The sequence below is a fragment of the Oncorhynchus mykiss genome, chromosome 18 (assembly GCF_057628025.1).
Source record: "Oncorhynchus mykiss isolate SJ-2025 chromosome 18, ASM5762802v1, whole genome shotgun sequence".
NCBI lineage: Eukaryota > Metazoa > Chordata > Actinopteri > Salmoniformes > Salmonidae > Oncorhynchus > Oncorhynchus mykiss.
This window is the reverse complement of record NC_143039.1, coordinates 6,275,748-6,298,655: the sequence shown is the minus strand read 5'-3', so window position 1 is coordinate 6,298,655 and position 22,908 is coordinate 6,275,748. Positions and strand designations below refer to the sequence as shown.

At 48.0% G+C, this 22,908-nt stretch overlaps 1 protein-coding gene and 1 long non-coding RNA gene across 23 annotated transcripts in view; both read right to left on the bottom strand.

Moving 5' to 3' along the window:
- The window catches only part of LOC149975367 (LIM domain only protein 7-like), a 52,065-nt gene extending 29,585 nt beyond the window's left edge, over positions 1-22,480 (bottom strand). For 17 of the 21 annotated variants that reach the window (XM_090206711.1, XM_090206714.1, XM_090206718.1 and 14 more), the window contains exons 1-8: positions 22,357-22,480; positions 18,545-18,615; positions 17,541-17,610; positions 16,738-16,844; positions 15,151-15,181; positions 14,306-14,419; positions 13,759-13,981; positions 11,560-11,716 (exon numbers count right to left, since the gene is read on the bottom strand). In XM_090206711.1, coding sequence (XP_090062837.1) covers positions 11,560-11,716; positions 13,759-13,981; positions 14,306-14,419; positions 15,151-15,181; positions 16,738-16,844; positions 17,541-17,610; positions 18,545-18,615; positions 22,357-22,425 — 842 coding nt within the window. In that variant the 5' untranslated portion in view covers positions 22,426-22,480. Of the gene's footprint in view, positions 1-11,559; positions 11,717-13,758; positions 13,982-14,305; positions 14,420-15,150; positions 15,182-16,737; positions 16,845-17,540; positions 17,611-18,544; positions 18,616-22,356 lie in introns of those variants that run through there. The other 4 variants (XM_090206720.1, XM_090206722.1, XM_090206723.1 and 1 more) reach the window with 3 other exon arrangements.
- Positions 7,286-7,525, bottom strand: LOC149975368 (uncharacterized). Of its 2 annotated transcripts, none has more exons than XR_016488191.1 (2): positions 7,442-7,525; positions 7,286-7,397 (listed from the first exon to the last, which is right to left on the bottom strand). It is a non-coding gene; the product is annotated as an uncharacterized LOC149975368 (long non-coding RNA). The 2 variants fall into 2 exon arrangements; XR_016488190.1 differs by having other exon boundaries at positions 7,286-7,401; positions 7,442-7,488.
- Positions 22,481-22,908: the final 428 nt, after the last annotated feature.

The window sequence follows — 22,908 nt, the reverse complement described above, 5'->3', positions numbered from 1 at the left end:
GTAGGCTAGTTGAGAACAAGTTCTCATTTGCAACTGCGTCAAGATAAAGCAAAGCAGTTCAACATATACAGAGTTACACGGAGAAAACATACAGAGTTACACGGAGAAAACATACAATAGAAAAATAAATAATTGATGCTTACATTATTTTTTCTTCATCTCCAGTACTGGTGATACCAACGGTAACTGAACCCACAGCCCTGGTATTGCGGTAACTGAACCCACAGCCCTGGTATTGCGGTAACTGAACCCACAGCCCTGGTATTGCGGTAACTGAACCCACAGCCCTGGTATTGCAGTAACTGAACCCACAGCCCTGGTATTGCAGTAACTGAACCCACAGCCCTGGTATTGCAGTAACTGAACCCACAGCCCTGGTATTGCAGTAACTGAACCCACAGCCCTGGTATTGCAGTAACTGAACCCACAGCCCTGGTATTGCAGTAACTGAACCCACAGCCCTGGTATTGCAGTAACTGAACCCACAGCCCTGGTATTGCAGTAACTGAACCCACAGCCCTGGTATTGCAGTAACTGAACCCACAGCCCTGGTATTGCAGTAACTGAACCCACAGCCCTGGTATTGCAGTAACTGAACCCACAGCCCTGGTATTGCAGTAACTGAACCCACAGCCCTGGTATTGCAGTAACTGAACCCACAGCCCTGGTATTGCAGTAACTGAACCCACAGCCCTGGTATTGCAGTAACTGAACCCACAGCCCTGGTATTGCAGTAACTGAACCCACAGCCCTGGTATTGCAGTAACTGAACCCACAGCCCTGGTATTGCAGTAACTGAACCCACAGCCCTGGTATTGCAGTAACTGAACCCACAGCCCTGGTATTGCAGTAACTGAACCCACAGCCCTGGTATTGCAGTAACTGAACCCACAGCCCTGGTATTGCAGTAACTGAACCCACAGCCCTGGTATTGCAGTAACTGAACCCACAGCCCTGGTATTGCAGTAACTGAACCCACAGCCCTGGTATTGCAGTAACTGAACCCACAGCCCTGGTATTGCAGTAACTGAACCCACAGCCCTGGTATTGCAGTAACTGTACCCACAGCCCTGGTATTGCAGTAACTGAACCCACAGCCCTGGTATTGCAGTAACTGTACCCACAGCCCTGGTATTGCAGTAACTGTACCCACAGCCCTGGTATTGCAGTAACTGAACCCACAGCCCTGGTATTGCAGTAACTGAACCCACAGCCCTGGTATTGCAGTAACTGAACCCACAGCCCTGGTATTGCAGTAACTGAACCCACAGCCCTGGTATTGCAGTAACTGAACCCACAGCCCTGGTATTGCAGTAACTGAACCCACAGCCCTGGTATTGCAGTAACTGAACCCACAGCCCTGGTATTGCAGTAACTGAACCCACAGCCCTGGTATTGCAGTAACTGAACCCACAGCCCTGGTATTGCAGTAACTGAACCCACAGCCCTGGTATTGCAGTAACTGAACCCACAGCCCTGGTATTGCAGTAACTGAACCCACAGCCCTGGTATTGCAGTAACTGAACCCACAGCACTGGTATTGCAGTAACTGAACCCACAGCCCTGGTATTGCAGTAACTGTACCCACAGCCCTGGTATTGCAGTAACTGTACCCACAGCCCTGGTATTGCAGTAACTGAACCCACAGCCCTGGTATTGCAGTAACTGAACCCACAGCCCTGGTATTGCAGTAACTGAACCCACAGCCCTGGTATTGCAGTAACTGAACCCACAGCCCTGGTATTGCAGTAACTGAACCCACAGCCCTGGTATTGCAGTAACTGAACCCACAGCCCTGGTATTGCAGTAACTGAACCCACAGCCCTGGTATTGCAGTAACTGAACCCACAGCCCTGGTATTGCAGTAACTGAACCCACAGCCCTGGTATTGCAGTACTGAACCCACAGCCCTGGTATTGCAGTAACTGAACCCACAGCCCTGGTATTGCAGTAACTGAACCCACAGCCCTGGTATTGCAGTAACTGAACCCACAGCCCTGGTATTGCAGTAACTGAACCCACAGCCCTGGTATTGCAGTAACTGAACCCACAGCCCTGGTATTGCAGTACTGAACCCACAGCCCTGGTATTGCAGTACTGAACCCACAGCCCTGGTATTGCAGTACTGAACCCACAGCCCTGGTATTGCAGTACTGAACCCACAGCCCTGGTATTGCAGTACTGAACCCACAGCCCTGGTATTGCAGTAACTGAACCCACAGCCCTGGTATTGCAGTAACTGAACCCACAGCCCTGGTATTGCAGTACTGAACCCACAGCCCTGGTATTGCAGTACTGAACCCACAGCCCTGGTATTGCAGTACTGAACCCACAGCCCTGGTATTGCAGTACTGAACCCACAGCCCTGGTATTGCAGTACTGAACCCACAGCCCTGGTATTGCAGTACTGAACCCACAGCCCTGGTATTGCCAAGTGCCATGGTCTACCAACTGAGCCACACACAACCACATGATATACCCGCTCTCTAGAACCCCACTGTAGAAGACCGTAGCAGTGAACACTAGTGTCACCACGATCCCAGGTTCAGTATCCCGATAGCAGTGAACACTAGTGTCACCACGATCCCAGGTTCAGTATCCCGATAGCAGTGAACACTAGTGTCACCACGATCCCAGGTTCAGTATCCCGATAGCAGATACCATGACAACATCTGCCAAAGTCACAGAAAGTCACTCGATCCAGAGTTGAGTTCAATATCATTCAAATTAAAATGTAATGTATGCATTAAATCAAGCAATTTGACTATAGTAACTAAATAAAATGCATGAAGTCATTTATTTTTTAAGTAAATCTCCATGGAAACATCTTGATTTACCCAGTTTCACCCAGGTCTAGTCACAATACAGGGGAATAGATATTCAACAGGAGTGTGTGCATGCATTGAGTTATTGAGCTTGTTTTGGCTGATTTCTTGAGACTACAGGTGGAAAAACATCCTGTTTCCATTTAGGACTTATTTTATTGTACTGATCAACATTTGCATTTAAGAAGCAATATATATTTTAATGAAAGTGAGACCTATGACCTCATTCACACAGAGTCACAGCCTTCAGTAATGATGATCTTGACTGAGAGACATTGTGACTATCAGCTTTGTAAAATCAGCAATATTTTGAATTATGGTTTGCATATTATAACAGACAAGGTACGGTAGTGAATTGATGTTGGTTTCAGCTGTAAGCTAGCAAGGAAACCTTACTGCATTGGAAAGTGTTCTAGACATTGTTTTGCGAACATGAAACCAACATTTCAACATCTCTACACGGCCGTGTTGAATTATTCAAGTGTGTTAACTTCTGTGCAGGACAAGTGGTGCAGCCCAGACTCAGAGGTTCCTCAGGACAGACTAGTCAGTATGAGAGAGGAGCTAACATGATACAGTCCAGACTCCCAGAGGTTCCTCAGGACAGACTAGTCAGTATGAGAGGAGCTAACATGATACAGTCCAGACTCCCAGAGGTTCCTCAGGACAGACTAGTCAGTATGAGAGAGGAGCTAACATGATACAGTCCAGACTCCCAGAGGTTCCTCAGGACAGACTAGTCAGTATGAGAGAGGAGCTAACATGATACAGTCCAGACTCCCAGAGGTTCCTCAGGACAGACTGGGGTCAGTATGAGAGGAGCTAACATGATACAGTCCAGACTCCCAGAGGTTCCTCAGGACAGACTCCCAGAGGTTCCTCAGGACAGACTCCCAGAGGTTCCTCAGGACAGACTAGTCAGTATGAGAGAGGAGCTAACATGATACAGTCCAGACTCCCAGAGGTTCCTCAGGACAGACTCCCAGAGGTTCCTCAGGACAGACTCCCAGAGGTTCCTCAGGACAGACTCCCAGAGGTTCCTCAGGACAGACTCCCAGAGGTTCCTCAGGACAGACTCCCAGAGGTTCCTCAGGACAGACTCCCAGAGGTTCCTCAGGACAGACTCCCAGAGGTTCCTCAGGACAGACTCCCAGAGGTTCCTCAGGACAGACTCCCAGAGGTTCCTCAGGACAGACTCCCAGAGGTTCCTCAGGACAGACTCCCAGAGGTTCCTCAGGACAGACTCCCAGTGAGTTCAGTGGTTCCTCAGCCCAGACTCCCAGTGGTTCCTCAGGACAGACTAGGGTCAGTATGAGAGAGGAGATAACATGAAGCAGCCCAGGCTCCCAGTGGTTCCTCAGGACAGACTAGAGCTAAAAATGAGGAAGTGGAACAGTGAAGGGACTCTCGCTATAAGGGGACATCGGCTGCACTGATAGACAGATCCTCTCAATCATTAGAAGTCAGACACATTTGATTCCGAAAGTAACAAATTCTAGTACAGAACCCGTTTTTCATTTTCTAGAATTTATTTTAAAAAACACACCATAGTTTCAATATACCGTGCAACACTAGTGAACGTCCTAACAACAAGGACGGAATCCTAACTATCCCAATTCACACCGGGCCGCGACCGACGTAGATCAGCAAGGACAACGTCCAAACCATTCATATTACACGCGGCCGTGACCGACGCTGAACATTCACCACACTAACGCCAAATACTTTTAAAAAAAAGACCATGTTGTTTATTGACCCACTGTTACATTGTTAGTTTGGTACATCACAGTTCAAATCTAAAACCCCATTTGATTTTCTTGGACACTTCTTTTGACCAGAAGCCATTATGAATAGGTTGCAAGTCCAACGCTCTAACCACTAGGCTACCCTGCCGACCCGATGCCGTGTGTGTGTGTGTGGGAGACAGAGAGATCGTCATAACTCCAATGTCAACAATACACCTTTAGCATTAAAAACACTTCCCAATAAAGGCTTCATATAAAATGTTTACAGCCTCATCACTTTGGTAGCACATCTACAGGGCAATATTATTTGCATGATGATTATGGACAAGCACATAGCTTACATTTTTTTAAACAAATGACTCCAGTCCTGCCCTTCGCAGTAGATTTTAACGGAAGGCTCGGTCCCTGCCTATATGACAAAGGTGATAAGCTTGTCGCAGGTTGTTTAAAAAGCTATAACTGTCACAATGACGTGGTTTAAAAGTAGGCTTGGGTGGTATACTGGGGTTTTTGGATATAGCCACGGGAATTATTTCTCAAATACCGTTAAAACTACTTGAAATTAATACATTTGAATATTAGATAGTATAATAATTAGTATAATATTACTTTAAGTAAATACCTGCAGTCAACTTGTACAATATGTTAGGAGATAAAGATGGCGTTCGTTTTACCGGTCACAATTGTTCCATTATGAAGCTTACCGATAGTCCCCAGGTCATGTGATGTGGAGGCGGGAGCGTTGAGTCTCACTGTTGTGCAGAACGCGCCACGTGATCTAATTACAGGATGGAATTCACAACTAAATCTTAGCCAGAGATGTAACTTATAACTAACTAACTATTAGTTATACGAGGTGTGGGTCTAAAAGCCCACGTTCTATGATAGTACTTAAACATTGCTCAGGGATTCGATCTTGCAACATTTCGGTTACAAGTCCAACTAGGACTTGCCTAACCACTAGGCAAAGGACTGACCTACTCATTCAAGGGTTTTTCTTTATTTTTACTATTTTCTACATTAAGAATAATATAGTGAAGACAACAAAACTATTAAATAACACATGGAATCATAGTGTCCAAAAAAAAAACTGTTAAACAAATCAATTTTCTATTTAGATTCTTCAAAGTAGCCACCCTTTGACTTGATGACAGCTTTGCACGCTCCTGGCATTCTCTCAACCAGATTCATGAGGAATGCTTTTCCAACAGTCTTGAAGGAGTTCCCACATATGCTGAGCAGTTGTTGGCTGCTTTTCCTTCACTCTGCTGTCCAACTCATCCCAAACCATCTCAATTGGGTTGAGGTCAGGGGATTGTGGAGGTCAAGTCATCTGATGCAGCACTCCATCACTCTCCTTCTTGGTCAAATAGTCCTTACACAGCCTGGAGGTGTGTTGGGTCATTGTCCTGTTGATAATGAAATGATAGTGGGACTAAGCCCAAACCAGACGGGATGGAGTTTCGCTGTGGTAGCCATGCTGCTTACGTGTGCCTTGAATTCTAAATAAATCACGGACTGTCACCATCACGCCTCCTCCTCCATGCTTCACGGTGGGAACCACACTCCATCACACCACCTCCTCCATGCTTCACGGTGGGAACCACACATGCGGAGATCACCCGTTCAAATGCTCTGTGTCTCAGAGACATGGCGGTTGGAACAACAATCAAATTTGGACTCAGATCAAGGGACAGATTTTCACCGGTCGTGTTCTTTTGGCCCAAGCAAGTCTCTTCTTATTGGTTTGGCCCCAAGCAAGTCTCTTCTTATTGGTTTGGCCCCAAGCAAGTCTCTTCTTATTGGTTTGGCCCCAAGCAAGTCTCTTCTTATTGGTTTGGCCCCAAGCAAGTCTCTTCTTATTGGTTTCCTTTAGTTGAGGTTTCTTTACAGCAATTCAACCATGAAGGCCTGATTCACACAGTCTCCTCTGAACAGTTGATGTTGAGATGTGTCTGTTACTTGAACTCTGTGAAGCATTTATTTGAGCTGCAATCTGAGGTGTAGTTAACTCCTCTGCAGCAGAGGTTGCTCTGGGACTTCCTTTCCTGTGGCGGACCTCATGAGAGCCAGTTTCATCACAGAGCATGATGGTTTTTGCAACTGCACTTAAAGAAACGTTCAAAGTTCTTGAAATGTTCCGTATTGGCTGACCTTCGTATCTTAAAGTAATGGACTGTTGTTTCTCTTTGCTTATTTGAGCTGTTCGTCATAATATGGACTTGGTCTTTTATCCCTATTTGGCATCTTCTGTATACCACCCCTAACCTTGTCACAACACAACTGATTGGCTCAAATGTATTAAGGAAAGAAATTACACTAATTAACTTAAGGCACAGCTGTTAATTGAAATGCATTCCAGGTGAATACCCCATAACTGGTTGAGAGAATGCCAAGAGTGTAAAGCTGTCAAGGCAAAGGGTGGCTACTTTGAAGAATCACAAATATATTTTAATTTGTTTACCACTTTGCTTACTACATGATTCCATGTGTTATTTCATTGTTTGTCTTAACTATTATTATACAATATAACAAATAGTAAAAATAAAATAAAAACCCTTGAATGAGTAGGTGTCCAAACTTTTGACTGGTACTGTACATCAACATATCTAATTACTTTATTCTTGCTGTGTAACTACTGTCAAAAATAAAACAAATTAAAATAAGAGACCGCTGTAGAAAGTACACAAGCGAAAGCTGTAAATACGAGGTTAATTTTTTATCATCCAAAAGGGTGATGGGCCTTTATTATTTTTAAGTTTTAAAATAAAGTTAAACGTCTAAAATGTATTAAATGCTCTGGTTAGCAAATTTAGTAGTTAGTTAGCTACCTAGCTAAGTGGTTAGCTAATTTAATAGCTAGTTAGCTACCTGCCTAGCTAAGTGGTTAGCTAATTTAGTAGTTAGTTAGCTACCTAGCTAAGTGGTTAGCTAATTTAATAGCTAGTTAGCTACCTACCTAGCTAAGTGGTTAGCTAATTTAGTAGTTAGTTAGCTACCTAGCTAAGTGGTTAGCTAATTTAGTAGCTAGTTAGCTACCTGGCTAAGTGGTTAGCTAATTTAGTAGCTAGTTAGCTACCTAGCTAAGTGGTTAGCTTCTTCCAAAATCAAGCTTTGCGTGATAACAGAAAATCCCCTCCTGGATCAAGATCCTTGCAGTCTAATATTTGCTTTGTGCGTGTAGCAAAGTGAGAAGCATTTTTTTTAAATTACTTGTAGAACTTCAATAGTTGGGATGTCTGTCCAGCAAATCGATTAAGTCTGAGACAATACAAATTTTTGCAATGCGTCCGTTAGCATTCTCTATGGGATTTTACATGTAGTTGTTAGCATTGCTAACCTTCGGATTACAGAGGCTCAGTGGAGTTTAAAAATGGCAGCCCTTGTGTTCAGTGCCGGTATTACTGAATATCTCAGGATGGATCAAGGTCGGTATGAAGACATGACAATCTGGATACCACACAAGCCTAGTTTAAAATCTACTCCTTTGGAAATAGTTCATTTTCAGTTGCACAAAGCACTGAACTGGGATACAGGGGTGAAGGTAAAGTCAGGATGGGGGTGGCTGGAGGGAGGGGGTGCAGACAAGACAGGAACAACGAGCCAAGGAGTGATGTCACAGCCTGAATCATCCTGAGGAACCTGTTGTCTTTCGGCTACAAACAGAAGAGGGGAAGGAGAGAGAAGGAAAGGGATGAAACTGAGGAAGAGAGGAGATTAAACAGGGCAAGATCAACAGAAAGGAAAACAGGAAGTTGCACCCCAAACAAAAAAAATGGAAATTCCTAAACGTTGAGAGAATGAACTGCCGTGGTGAAAAGCAGAGCAAAGCGTTGTGGTAAAAGTTTGGGGATTTTAATGTTTAGCATTGAGGTATTCTGGGATTACACAGCGAGGCTGTTAATGATAAGCATTGAGGTATTCTGGGATTACACGGCGAGGCTGTTAATGTTTAGCATTGAGGTATTCTGGGATTACACAGCGAGGCTGTTAATGATAAGCATTGAGGTATTCTGGGATTACACGGCGAGGCTGTTAATGATAAGCATTGAGGTATTCTGGGATTACACGGCGAGGCTTGTAATGATTAGCATTGAGGTATTCTGAGATTACACGGCGAGGCTTTTAATGTTTAGCATTGAGGTATTCTGGTTCTCTCACACAAGAGTTGAACACCAAACGTCAACATCAAGCATTATCCAAACCCAGTTTAAATCGAACCCGGCCATGGCACAAAACCCACATCTACCTATACCAGGGTTAGGGATAGAGTCAGGATTATTCAAACCCAGTCCCTGTACCAGGGTTAGGGATAGAGTTAGGATTATTCAAACCCAGTCATGTACCAGGGTTAGGGATAGAGTCAGGATTATTCAAACCCAGTCATGACCCAGTCCCTGTACCAGGGTTAGGGATAGAGTCAGGATTATTCAAACCCAGTCATGACCCAGTCCCTGTACCAGGGTTAGGGGTAGAGTTAGGATTATTCAAACCCAGTTCCTGTACCAGGGTTAGGGGTAGAGTTAGAATTATTATTACACATCCCACAGTAACGGGACAGATCCAGACCTGAATCTGTACATCTTGTGGTACCAGGGTCTCCTCTGAGAGCCCAGCCTGATGGTCCTGACGTGCACCTCCTCCTCGGGAGTCCAATAGCGGGGCAGGAAGCGGTTGTAGCCAGGGTTGGAGGTCGTCTGGTGGAGGGCCAGTTCCAACCGCCGAGCGTACAGATCATCTTTGACAGGGTCAGGATCCTCTCGCCCCTCCTCAGAGTCTTCCTCACACAGCTCCATCAGGAGGAGTTCCTCGTCGATGGAGCGCTCCACCTCGGAGAAGAGGGTGGGGGTGATGGAAGACGGGGGGTCGTGGAACGGGTTGGGAGGGAACAGAGACGCTGTAGTACTGCTACTGTTGAACCAGAGGACAGGCCGGGACGGCCGTCCGTGTTAACAGTGGACATTCCCAATACAAAAACACAGCGAGTCCCTTACAGCGAGGTGTCGAGTAAAGAGTTAGGAGCACTGGTCACACAACGCTGTGGAACTGCTGCTAACCAGAGCCATCTGTGTTATAGTAGTCGTCAACACTCTGAGGTGGACAATACGCCAACTAAACAGTCACAAGCACCCGGGGCTTCAGGTAGAGTTAGGAGCAGCCACACCTTTCACAGTTCAACACTACATACCCATGTTGAGCCACACGCTAGTTGTTTCAGTAGCCGTTAGCCTGATGACAGGAGCAGCCACACCTTTCACAGTTCAACACTACATACCCATGTTGAGCCACACGACCAGGGTTAGTGGAAAACAACAGCTAGCTCGGTTCCAGGAATGTCATGGAAACAGGCAAACTACTTCATCGTATTTCACCAAACTTGTTTGTTGGAGTCTAAAAGTTACAAAGACAGTCCCAGAGTAAACAAACCACCTGTGGCAGTTGAAGAAAATGAAATGTCAGTAATCCAGACAAACGTCAAGCCTCACGCTAGTAGTTTTATTAGCCGTTAGCTTGATGACAGGACCGGCCTCACGCTAGTTGTTTCAGTAGCTGTTAGCGCGATGACAGGACCAGCCTCATGCTAGTTGTTAAAGTAGCCGTTAGCTCGATGATGTAACGGATGTGAAACGGCTAGCTTAGTTAGCGTGGGCGCTAAATAGCGTTTCAATCAGTGACGTCACTTGCTCTGAGACCTTGAAGTAGTAGTTCCCCTTGCTCTGCAAGGGCCGCGGCTTTTGTGGAGCGATGGGTAACGATGCTTCGAGGGTGACTGTTGATGATGTGTGCAGAGGGTCCCTGGTTCGCGCCCGGGTATGGGCGAGGGGGCGGTCTAAAGTTACTGTCACAATGACAGGACCGGCCTCATGCTAGTTGTTTCAGTAGCTGTTAGCTTGATGACAGGACCGGCCTCATGCTAGTTGTTTCAGTAGCTGTTAGCTTGATGACAGGACCAGCCTCATGCTAGTTGTTTCAGTAGTTGTTAGCTTGATGACAGGACCGGCCTCATGCTAGTTGTTAGCTTGATGACAGGACCGGCCTCATGCTAGTTGTTTCAGTAGCTGTTAGCTTGATGACAGGACCGGCCTCATGCTAGTTGTTTCAGTAGCTGTTAGCTTGATGACAGGACCGGCCTCATGCTAGTTGTTTCAGTAGCCGTTAGCTTGATGACAGGACCGGCCTCATGCAAGTTGTTTCAGTAGCTGTTAGCTTGATGACAGGACCGGCCTCATGCTAGTTGTTAGCTTGATGACAGGACCAGCCTCATGCTAGTTGTTTCAGAAGCCGTTAGCGTGATGACAATCACAACCCTGATATAAAGCCATTAAACACGAACGCCTCTCTCTCTCTCTGTCTGACCTGGGAGAGAACACTGCGGTGTGTCTGGGAGGGGAGTCAATCCTAAACAGGCAAGGGCTTCCTGTCCACAGCCTCAACGTGCCCTGCGGGCTCATGGGTACCGCAAAATTTATGGGCGTGGATGGTGAAGGGGAGCGGAACCGTCGACTGGCCAGGTCGTCCGCGACGACGTCAGGCTGGGGCCGGTCGGCGTCCGAGTCGCTGTCGCTATAGTAAGCAAATCAGCAATCAGAGTTAGGTCAACAACATGAGGTTCGGTTTGTAATGTGACAATGTTTATTTTTTTTATTTTTTTTAAACAGTCAATTCCAACTTCCTGGAATGTAGAAAACACAACGATGTGTATTACATCAGCACCTACACAACGACGTGCATTACATCAGCACCTACACAACGATGTGTATTACATCAGCACCTACACAACGATGTGTATTACATCAGCACCTACACAACGATGTGTATTACATCAGCACACGTTGACACCTACACAACGGAACTGAATAGAAACCTCCACACCATGCAAATTCAACTAGCAGAAAACTAAACGTGGTACTCAGGTAAAGCAACTAACTAAACGAAGATTAACAATTATTGTTTAAAACAGTCATTCGGTAGGTATGACATCACAGTACCTGGTGAGGGGGCTCGGGAGGCAGCCCTTAATTCGGTTTTCCTCACGTTTCTTCCTCTGGAAGGGTGCAGGTACGTTGCCCCAGTTCAGTCCCGATTCTCTGCCCTCCGCCGCCTTCATCCTAAAAGAGTTCTCTGCCTCCACGTCACTGCTGGAGTCTGGGGAGAGGAGAGGGGGGAGAGGGGAGGGAGAGCAGCTCACAGACCAGTAGGAGTCCAACAGAGAGAAGGCAACAAACCTAGACAGCCGCCAGAGAGAAGGCAACGAACCTAGACAGCCGCCAGAGAGAAAAGGCAACGAACCTAGACAGCCGCCAGAGAGAAGGCAACGAACCTAGACAGCCGCCAGAGAGAAGGCAACGAACCTAGACAGCCGCCAGAGAGAAGGCAACGAACCTAGACAGCCGCCAGAGAGAAGGCAACGAACCTAGACAGCCGCCAGAGAGAAGGCAACGAACCTAGACAGCCGCCAGAGAGAAGGCAACGAACCTAGACAGCCGCCAGAGAGAAGGCAACGAACCTAGACAGCCGCCAGAGAGAAGGCAACGAACCTAGACAGCCGCCAGAGAGAAGGCAACGAACCTAGACAGCCGCCAGAGAGAAGGCAACGAACCTAGACAGCCGCCTGAGAGAAGGCAACGAACCTAGACAGCCGCCAGGGAGAAGGCAACGAACCTAGACAGCCGCCAGAGAGAAGGCAACGAACCTAGACAGCCGCCACAGAGAGAAGGCAACGATCCTAGAGAGCCGTCAGAGAGAAGGCAACGAACCTAGACAGCCGTCAGAGAGAAGGCAACGAACCTAGACCGCCGTCAGAGAGAAGGCAACGAACCTAGACCGCCGTCAGAGAGAAGGCAACGAACCTAGACCGTCGTCAGAGAGAAGGCAACGAACCTAGACCGTCAGAGAGAAGGCAACGAACCTAGACCGTCAGAGAGAAGGCAACGAACCTAGACAGCCAGAGAGAAGGCAACGAACCTAGACAGCCAGAGAGAAGGTACCGAACCTAGACAGCCAGAGAGAAGGCAACGAACCTAGACAGCCAGAGAGAAGGTAACGAACCTAGACAGCCAGAGAGAAGGTAACGAACCTAGACAGCCAGAGAGAAGGTAACGAACCTAGACAGCCAACGGTGGAGCGGCATTAGGGAGCATCCCTAACAGAGTCCCAAATGGAGCCCTATTCCCTACATAGTGCACTACTAATAGGGCTCTGGTTTATAGTAGTGCACTGCGTAAGGAATAGGGCTCTAGTCTATAGTAGTGCACTACGTAGGGAATAGGGTTTTACAGTGCCCTAGTCTATAGTAGTGCACTCCGTAGGGAATAGGGCTCTAGTCTATAGTAGTGCACTACGTAGGGAATAGGGTTTTACAGTGCCCTAGTCTATAGTAGTGCACTCCGTAGGGAATAGGGCTCTAGTCTATAGTAGTGCACTACGTAGGGAATAGGGCTCTAGTCTATAGTAGTGCACTCCGTAGGGAATAGGGCTCTAGTCTATAGTAGTGCACTCCGTAGGGAATAGGGCTCTAGTCTATAGTAGTGCACTCCGTAGGGAATAGGGCTCTAGTCTATAGCAGTGCACTCCGTAGGGAATAGGGCTCTAGTCTATAGTAGTGCACTCTGTAGGGAATAGGGCTCTAGTCTATAGTAGTGCACTCCGTAGGGAATAGGGCTCTAGTCTATAGTAGTGCACTCCGTAGGGAATAGGGCTCTAGTCTATAGCAGTGCACTCCGTAGGGAATAGGGCTCTAGTCTATAGCAGTGCACTCCGTAGGGAATAGGGCTCTAGTCTATAGTAGTGCACTCTGTAGGGAATAGGGCTCTAGTCTATAGTAGTGCACTCCGTAGGGAATAGGGCTCTAGTCTATAGTAGTGCACTCCGTAGGGAATAGGGTGCCTCTGGCCCGCTCCAGGCATGAGACATGTCCATTATCAGACCCGTGTGGAACCAGATGGAATGTCTCACTGAGAGGAGAGAGCTGGCAGGACGGGGGGCAGGGAAAGGCCGTGGCCGTAAGCACGTCCTTCTCTGGGAAGAGCGACATTCCTGATAGTGACTACTAATACGGTGACCATTAACTTTGGATTCTGTTGGTAGCGTATTTTCGTATCGACCGGGAACTCCCCACATCCTGCGTTGACCGTATTCTGACTAAAAACCAGCCAACGCTGTTGACTATAACATATTCCAGTCGTTACCCTCGCTGCCGGCCCTCAGGATGGAGTCAGAGATACAGCTGAGGGTACGTGACTCCGCCGAGTCAAAGCTCAGGGCCGAGTTAAAGCTCTCTACGGAGTCCTCTCTGCTGTAGCCGGGTGTCTGGGACCGGGTTAGAGGCAGCAGCTCATCATCCCTCTCTGGGTAGATCACGTCACTGTAGTCCCTGTCTGTTACACTGCCTCTGGGGGTTTCTTCTAGAGCCTGGGACACACAGGGACACACATTTTTATTTAGCTTTGAGTTTGCACGTTTATAAATATCCATTGGTTCAGTTGTACAGGGCAAAGTACATGTATTAGCCCCAGGTGTGGGGTACAGACAGAGATAAACCCAGGGGGTTCAGGTCTGGGGTACAGACAGAGATAAACCCAGGGGGTTCAGGTCTGGGGTACAGACCGAGATAAACCCAGGGGGTTCAGGTCTGGGGTACAGACAGAGGAGCAGTACCACACCATAGAGCTAAGCTTAGTGGTCCCTTGAAGGCCTTGAGGTTGAGCTGAGGCTTAAGGTGAGGGAGCGTGTTACCTTGGACAGAGCGATGCCCAGTAGTCCCTCGAATGCTTTGAGGTTGAGCTGAGGGCCAGAGTAGAAGGGATCCGCCTGGGCCTTCCGACCCAGCCAGTAGATGGTGATTAGAACCTGGAGGAGAGATCACTGCTTTGGGCGGGAACTTTATCTTTCATTATGTAGAGGACAGGTTGCTCCCTGTCACGACAGACTAGAGGCCAGTCGTAGCAGGGCCGCTCCCCGTCACGACGTAGACTAGAGAACAGTCGCAGCAGGGCCGCTCCCCGTCACGACGTAGACTAGAGAACAGTCGCAGCAGGGCCGCTCCCCGTCACGACGTAGACTAGAGAACAGTCGCAGCAGGGCCGCTCCCCGTCACGACGTAGACTAGAGAACAGTCGCAGCAGGGCCGCTCCCCGTCACGACGTAGACTAGAGGACAGGTCGCTCCCCGTCACGACGTAGACTAGAGGACAGGCCGCTCCCCGTCACGACGTAGACTAGAGGACAGGCCGCTCCCCGTCACGACGTAGACTAGAGGACAGGCCGCTCCCCGTCACGACGTAGACTAGAGGACAGGCTGCTCCCCGTCACGACGGACTAGAGAACAGTCGTAGCAGGGCCGCTCCCCGTCACGACGTAGACTAGAGGACAGGCCGCTCCCCGTCACGACGTAGACTAGAGGACAGGCCGCTCCCCGTCACGACGTAGACTAGAGGCCAGGCTGCTCCCCGTCACGACGGACTAGAGGCCAGTCGTAGCAGGGCTGTTACACAGTAAGAGATTCTTCGATGGGAATTATGACAATTCCAAGTTAAAGCTCAACACCTTTCACACAAACAATTCAAGTACAAATCCACTTACGTTTTTCAGCCTCCTTTTGCTCTCTGCACACCTGAGAAGAAAATGAGATCTCTTAGTCCGAGCAAAGACGACACACCGGCTAACCTTTACCCACGGCTAACCTTTACCCACGGCTAACCTTTACCCACGGCTAACCTTTACCCACGGCTAACCTTTACCCACGGCTAACCTTTACCCACGGCTAACCTTTACCCACGGCTAACCTTTACCCACGGCTAACCTTTACCCACGGCTAACCTTTACCCACGGCTTCTCTCTAACAAAAGGTGATCTATTATGGACAGTCTATAAAATATTATTCTGTTTAAATAGTCACTCTGATAGGACTCATGTGAAACACCATACTGTGGACTACTCATCTAGCCACGTGATTTAGCTGCCAAGTCAAACCAGACAACCCACTATCAACACCATGCAATCAGTGATAACACAGAACTGGCTGTATAACCCGATATACACAACCACAGGCCAGTGTACGTCATTAGTGAGTCCAGTCCGCGTACACTAACGTTCCAACTAGTGAGACGCTGGCCAAGAAATACATTAAACAGTCTATACATCAACAGGCACAGTCTACTGAACAACCCCTCCAACAGGCACCGTCTAACTAAACAGGCACCGTCTAACTAAACAGGCACCGTCTAACTAAACAGGCACCGTCTAACTAAACAGCCACCGTCTAACTAAACAGGCACCGTCTAACTAAACAGGCACCGTCTAACTAAACAGGCACCGTCTAACTAAACAGGCACCGTCTAACTAAACAGCCACCGTCTAACTAAACAGGCACCGTCTAACTAAACAGGCACCGTCTAACTAAACAGGCACCGTCTAACTAAACAGCCACCGTCTAACTAAACAGGCACCGTCTAACTAAACAGCCACCGTCTAACTAAACAGCCACCGTCTAACTAAACAGCCACCGTCTAACTAAACAGCCACCGTCTAACTAAACAGCCACCGTCTAACTAAACAGGCACCGTCTAACTAAACAGCCACCGTCTAACTAAACAGCCACCGTCTAACTAAACAGCCACCGTCTAACTAAACAGCCACCGTCTAACTAAACAGCCACCGTCTAACTAAACAGCCACCGTCTAACTAAACAGCCACCGTCTAACTAAACAGCCACCGTCTAACTAAACAGCCACCGTCTAACTAAACAGGCACCGTCTAATGAACAGGCACCGTCTAATGAACAGGCACCGTCTAATGAACAGGCACCGTCTAATGAACAGGCACCATCTAATGAACAGGCACCATCTAATGAACAGGCACCATCTAATGAACAGGCACCATCTAATGAACAGGCACCATCTAATGAACAGGCACCATCTAATGAACAGGCACCATCTAATGAACAGGCACCATCTAATGAACAGGCACCATCTAATGAACAGGCACCATCTAATGAACAGGCACCATCTAATGAACAGGCACCATCTAATGAACAGCCCCTCCAACAGGCACCCTCTAACATCACTATAAGTCCAGCAGCTGGGGATGAAAACCATATTAATCCTCCACTTCCATTTGATTTGTTCTACAAATAAAATATATATATTGACCAAATAAAAGGAGTTTTACCTGAGTGTAGCGCGTGTGGACAGGTCTTGCAGGTCTCCAGGATGAAACAGCTGAGCCTCGTGTAGACCGAGTGTACCACACGCTCTCAGAAACACATTCACATTGTCCTGGAGGAGAGAGTAGGTAGAGGGGCAGAGAGGGGAGGGGCAGAGAGGGGAGGGGCAGAGAGGGGAGAGGGGTGGGGCAGTACTGGGAGTTACCATACAGAACAATCAGAAGGCTTGGCCTAAGGATGATCATGTGACTGGTGGGAGGAGTCTCTTAATAGCTTTCCAGGATCCGTTCCAAACAAGTGGAACCTTGACAGTTGGACCAGCCTCTGAACCAAATGTGTTGAGCTGCCCCACTCACCACTCAGCCTGACTGCCCCACTCAGCCTGACTGCCCCACTCACCACTCAGCCTGACTGCCCCACTCAGCCTGACTGCCCCACTCAGCCTGACTGCCCCACTCAGCCTGACTGCCCCACTCAGCCTGACTGCCCCACTCAGCCTGACTGCCCCACTCAGCCTGACTGCCCCACTCAGCCTGACTGCCCCACTCAGCCTGACTGCCCCACTCAGCCTGACTGCCCCACTCAGCCTGACTGCCCCACTCAGGTTTGTCATGTTCATCACATCACTAGATCCTTAGACAGTTTCAGATCTGTCACACTAAGCAGGAACCGCCGAGCGACACGCAGGAAACCACAGAGGACGACTTCCTGAAAGACCCAAGTCGTCAAACTACTGTCACCCTGGCAGACAAGAGATCCCTCTGCCTTCTCATATGAAATGTAGAACGGCTACACGCAGTGAACTCACCAGTCCAGCCATTGGAGTAGACAGCGTGTTCATTCTCTTAATAAGGCCTGGTTTCAACTGGTTGATTAGACTGAGAAAGGGAGGGACAGAGGGAAGAACAGACGAGTTAGACAGCGTGACCATCGACCACACCAGGACCTGGTACTTAAACCACTAAGGTGTTTATAGAACCACAGCCTATGGGATTCATTCATCACTACTGGCAGTGCAGGACTCCATTCTGCAGATATATTTACACACTACAGTTCCCATAATACTCACTGGCAGAGCAGGACTCCATTCTCCAGATATATACACTACACTTCCCATAATACTCACTGGCAGAGCAGGACTCCATTCTCCAGATATATACACTACACTTCCCATAATACTCACTGGCAGAGCAGGACTCCATTCTCCAGATATATACACTACAGTTCCCATAATACTCACTGGCAGAGCAGGACTCCATTCTCCAGATATACACACTACAGTTCCCATAATACTCACTGGCAGAGCAGGACTCCATTCTCCAGATATATACACTACAGTTCCCATAATACTCACTGGCAGAGCAGGACTCCATTCTCCAGATATATATACACTACAGTTCCCATAATACTCACTGGCAGAGCAGGACTCCATTCTCCAGATATATACACTACAGTTCCCATAATACTCACTGGCAGAGCAGGACTCCATTCTCCAGATATATACACTACAGTTCCCATAATACTCACTGGCAGAGCAGGACTCCATTCTCCAGATATATACACTACAGTTCCCATAATACTCACTGGCAGAGCAGGACTCCATTCTCCAGATATACACACTACAGTTCCCATAATACACCCTGGCAGAGCAGGACTCCATTCTCCAGATATATACACTACAGTTCCCATAATACTCACTGGCAGAGCAGGACTCCATTCTCCAGATATATACACTACAGTTCCCATAATACTCACTGGCAGAGCAGGACTCCATTCTCCAGATATATACACTACAGTTCCCATAATACTCACTGGCAGAGCAGGACTCCATTCTCCAGAGCAGAGCGGAAGTTGTTGTTTCCAAATGATTTATTTGTCACTTCCTATATATACAGGAAGAGGAAACACAATACCATCTTAGATAAACTAACAAGCAAACATGCAAGTGTCATTTTTTTTTAAACTAAAAGTCCTCTTGGATCACAGATTATGATCTATACTTACCTAGTGCATAATTATGTTTGTTTTATTTTTTATCAGATTTGCATTTTACCACAATGTTTTACTAAATTCTCATTGCTGTTACAGTCCAAAAATGAATAAACAAATCAATGTTTCCATTTTTTTTTTTTTTAAACATGGCTCCTTATGAAAAGGTCTGAGACAACAGGATACAGAGAAAGCCAAGCAGGGTAATGACAAAGCCCAGCGGGGCAAAGGGGGGTAATGAGAAAGCCCAAGGGGTTAAAGGGGGATAAAGAGGGGTAATGAGAAAGCCCAGCGGGGCAAAAGGGGGTAATGAGAAAGCCCAGCAGGGTAAAGGGGGGTAATGAGAAAGCCCAGTGGGTTAAAGGGGGATAAAGAGGGGTAATGAGAAAGCCCAGCGGGGCAAAGGGGGGTAATGAGAAAGCCCAGCGGGGCAAAGGGGGGTAATGAGAAAGCCCAGTGGGTTAAAGGGGGGGTAATGAGAAAGCCCAGTGGGTTAAAGGGGGGGGATGAGAAAGCCCAGTGGGTTAAAGGGGGGGGGGGGGGGGTAATGAGAAAGCCCAGTGGGTTAAAGGGGGGGGTAATGAGAAAGCCCAGTGGGTTAAAGGGGGGGGGGGGTAATGAGAAAGCCCAGTGGGTTAAAGGGGGGGGGGGGTAATGAGAAAGCCCAGTGGGTTAAAGGGGGGGGGGGTAATGAGAAAGCCCAGCGGGTTAAAGGGGGGGGGGTAATGAGAAAGCCCAGCGGGTTAAAGAGGGGTAATGAGAAAGCCCAGCGGGTTAAAGAGGGGTAATGAGAAAGCCCAGCGGGTTAAAGAGGGGTAATGAGAAAGCCCAGCGGGTTAAAGAGGGGTAATGAGAAAGCCCAGTGGGGTAAAGGGGGGTAATGAGAAAGCCCAGTGGGGTAAAGGGGGGTAATGAGAAAGCCCAGTGGGGTAAAGGGGGGTAATGAGAAAGCCCAGTGGGGTAAAGGGGGGTAATGAGAAAGCCCAGTGGGGTAAAGGGGGGTAATGAGAAAGCCCAGTGGGGTAAAGGGGGGTAATGAGAAAGCCCAGTGGGGTAAAGGGGGGTGATGAGAAAGCCCAGTGGGGTAAAGGGGGGGGTAATGAGAAAGCCCAGCAGGATAAAGGGGGGTACAGAGAAAGCCCAGCAGGGTAAAGGGGGGTACAGAGAAAGCCCAGCAGGGTAAAGGGGGGTACAGAGAAAGCCCAGCAGGGTAAAGGGGGGGTGATGAGAAAGCCCAGCAGGGTAAAGGGGGGGTGATGAGAAAGCCCAGCAGGGTAAAGGGGGGGGTGATGAGAAAGCCCAGCAGGGTAAAGGGGGGGTGATGAGAAAGCCCAGCAGGGTAAAGGGGGGGTAATGAGAAAGCCCAGCGGGGTAAAGGGGGGGTGATGAGAAAGCCCAGCGGGTTAAAGGGGGGGTAATGAGAAAGCCCAGCGGGTTAAAGGGGGGGTAATGAGAAAGCCCAGCAGGGTTAAAGGGGGGGTAATGAGAAAGCCCAGCAGGGTTAAAGGGGGGGTAATGAGAAAGCCCAGCAGGGTAAAGGGGGGATAATGAGAAAGCCCAGCGGGGTAAAGGGGGGGTGATGAGAAAGCCCAGCAGGGTAAAGGGGGGGTAATGAGAAAGCCCAGCGGGGTAAAGGGGGGGTAATGAGAAAGCCCAGCGGGTTAAAGGGGGGGTAATGAGAAAGCCCAGCAGGGTAAAGGGGGGGTAATGAGAAAGCCCAGCGGGGTAAAGGGGGGGTAATGAGAAAGCCCAGCAGGGTAAAGGGGGGGTAATGAGAAAGCCCAGCGGGGTAAAGGGGGGTGTTGGAAAACAAGAAGGCCAGTCTGAGAACTCATCTGTTCCCCAGAAAACCTTCATTGTAAATTAGAATGTGTTCTTCATTTAACTTAACTGACTTTGCTCGTTAAATTAAGGTTAAAAAAAACTAAACAGTTACATCTACTACTCCTCTAGATGATGCATCATGGGTAATAAAAGTGTTTATTTAAAAACTGATGGGAGTTTTTACAGGAACTTGAAGTGTTATGGTAATGAGATGTCCACAGACACGTGTTTGTACGTAGTATAGTTTCATGTAGACTTCAACTACACTGAACAAGAACATTAAAAACACAACATGTAACGTGTTGGTCCCCACGTCTCACGTAAAAAAACCTCTCAAATTGTGTCCATCCCTGTTAGTGAGTATTTTAAACCTGTCAAGATAATCCATCCACCTGACAGGTGCGGCACATCAAGAAGACGATTAAACAGCATGATCATTACACAGGTGCACCTTGTGCTGGGGTACAATAAAAGGCCACAAAAATTTGCAGTTTTGTCGCACAACACAATGTCACAGATGTCAGAGGTTGACGGGGGCGTGCAATTGGCATGCTGAACGCAGGAATATCCACCAGAGCTGCTGGTAGAGATGTGAATGTTAATTTCTCTACCATAAGCCGCTTCCAACTCCAACCTGGCCTCATAACCGCAGGTGACAAGCAGGGGGGGTGCTGGTAAAGTATTTCTGTTTGTAATAAAGCCATTTTGTGGGTAAAGACTCATACTGATTGGCTGGACCTGGCTCCCAAGTGGCTGGGCGCTGTTCCCCATCTGAATGGTGCTGGGCACTGTTCCCCATCTGAATGGTGCTGGGCACTGTTCCCCATCTGAATGGTGCTGGGCACTGTTCCCCATCTGAATGGTGCTGGGCACTGTTCCCCATCTGAATGGTGCTGGGCACTGTTCCCCATCTGAATGGTGCTGGGTCACATCACGTGGCCAGCTGGGGTCTGCTGGGCTCAAGCCTATGGGACACTGTTGCCCATCCCCTTGGTGAGAGTCCTTTGTTCCTTCATTCATTCACTGTTCCCCTCACACCCCCTTCAGCTCTCCCTGTCCCCTACCCTTCACCCCCTTCAGCTCTCCCTGTCCCCTACCCCTCTTTCCCCCTCTCCTCTACCTCTGAGAGGGAACAGAACGCAGCCTGCCACCTCTCTGGAGGGCAACACTGCCACTGGCCGATGAGGAAAACTATATAAGGGAATCATATGAGCCGGGGGAAAGTTTATATAAAATGTGATGATTCAAAATGACAAAACAGCACATCTCAAAAAGCACAAAGACGGTGCATGACGTCATCCACTCCCAACAGCAGATAACCCTCAAGGTTCTATTGGCAAAACGGTGAAGTAACCCGTGTTCTTTTATACGTGTATTGATCTGTGCGCTATAAAGCGTATTTGACTCTTAAAACTGAACACGTTCACAGTTCACACTCAGTTCCACAGCGGCTTCCACTGTCAACATCGTCACCAATTATTTGCATTTACAGGATTATATCACATTTTTACGTGTCATTAGGTGATGTTATGGTCATCGTAAACCAGTAGATTTAATGAGTGCGCCTCTGTCTGTATAAATGTATCACGTGGAACAATTACCCAAATGTAATTAGATAATGAATAAGACAGGTCTAAGTTTGGACTAGCGGGAACATTTAACTTTAAACACCTTTGACGTAGAGCTCTGTAGGCTGCTGTAGTCTTAATCAAAAACATTTACCTGGATATATTTAGTTCGTCACATCAACCCAATCACGGATCAAACGAGATGTTTTCGACGTGGTTATAACTTCATTATCTCCAACCTACCTCCATCCACCGTTGAGCCTCCGTGAAGGCGTCTTCACAGGTCACACTGGTCTGTTCTCGCCACTCCATCTTACCACACAGGCCTCAAACAGACACGGGACTTATTGATATCGTTATGCCTCCCCTAAATACATAACAAGCAGCTTCAATCAAAACATTTCCCCTGTCGACTAGGACACAATTATCCAGCGGTAACGGTATTGTAAAAACAAATGTGTTACCTGCGTCAAACTTCAGCTGCGATACTTGAAAGTCTAAACTCTGCTCACCGGAGAACGATTCCCGTTAATTGACTTCCGCGCGCCTCGTAAGGGCTCACTTGATACCAAACATTATTGACACGTGCGATAAACTAAAGTGGGCGTTTCCTGATGTTTGAAACGTCATCCTGTTCTGCAGCTGACGGCGTTTCTCTTTTACTGAACACCAGGGGGCGTTACGGAGTCATAACGCGGCCTTCGCTGCTCACGTCGCTGTCTTCAGTGAAGGAGAAGGAGTTCCACTAAATAACACAGCCACAAAGTCAGATTCCACAGCCACAAAGTCAAAATA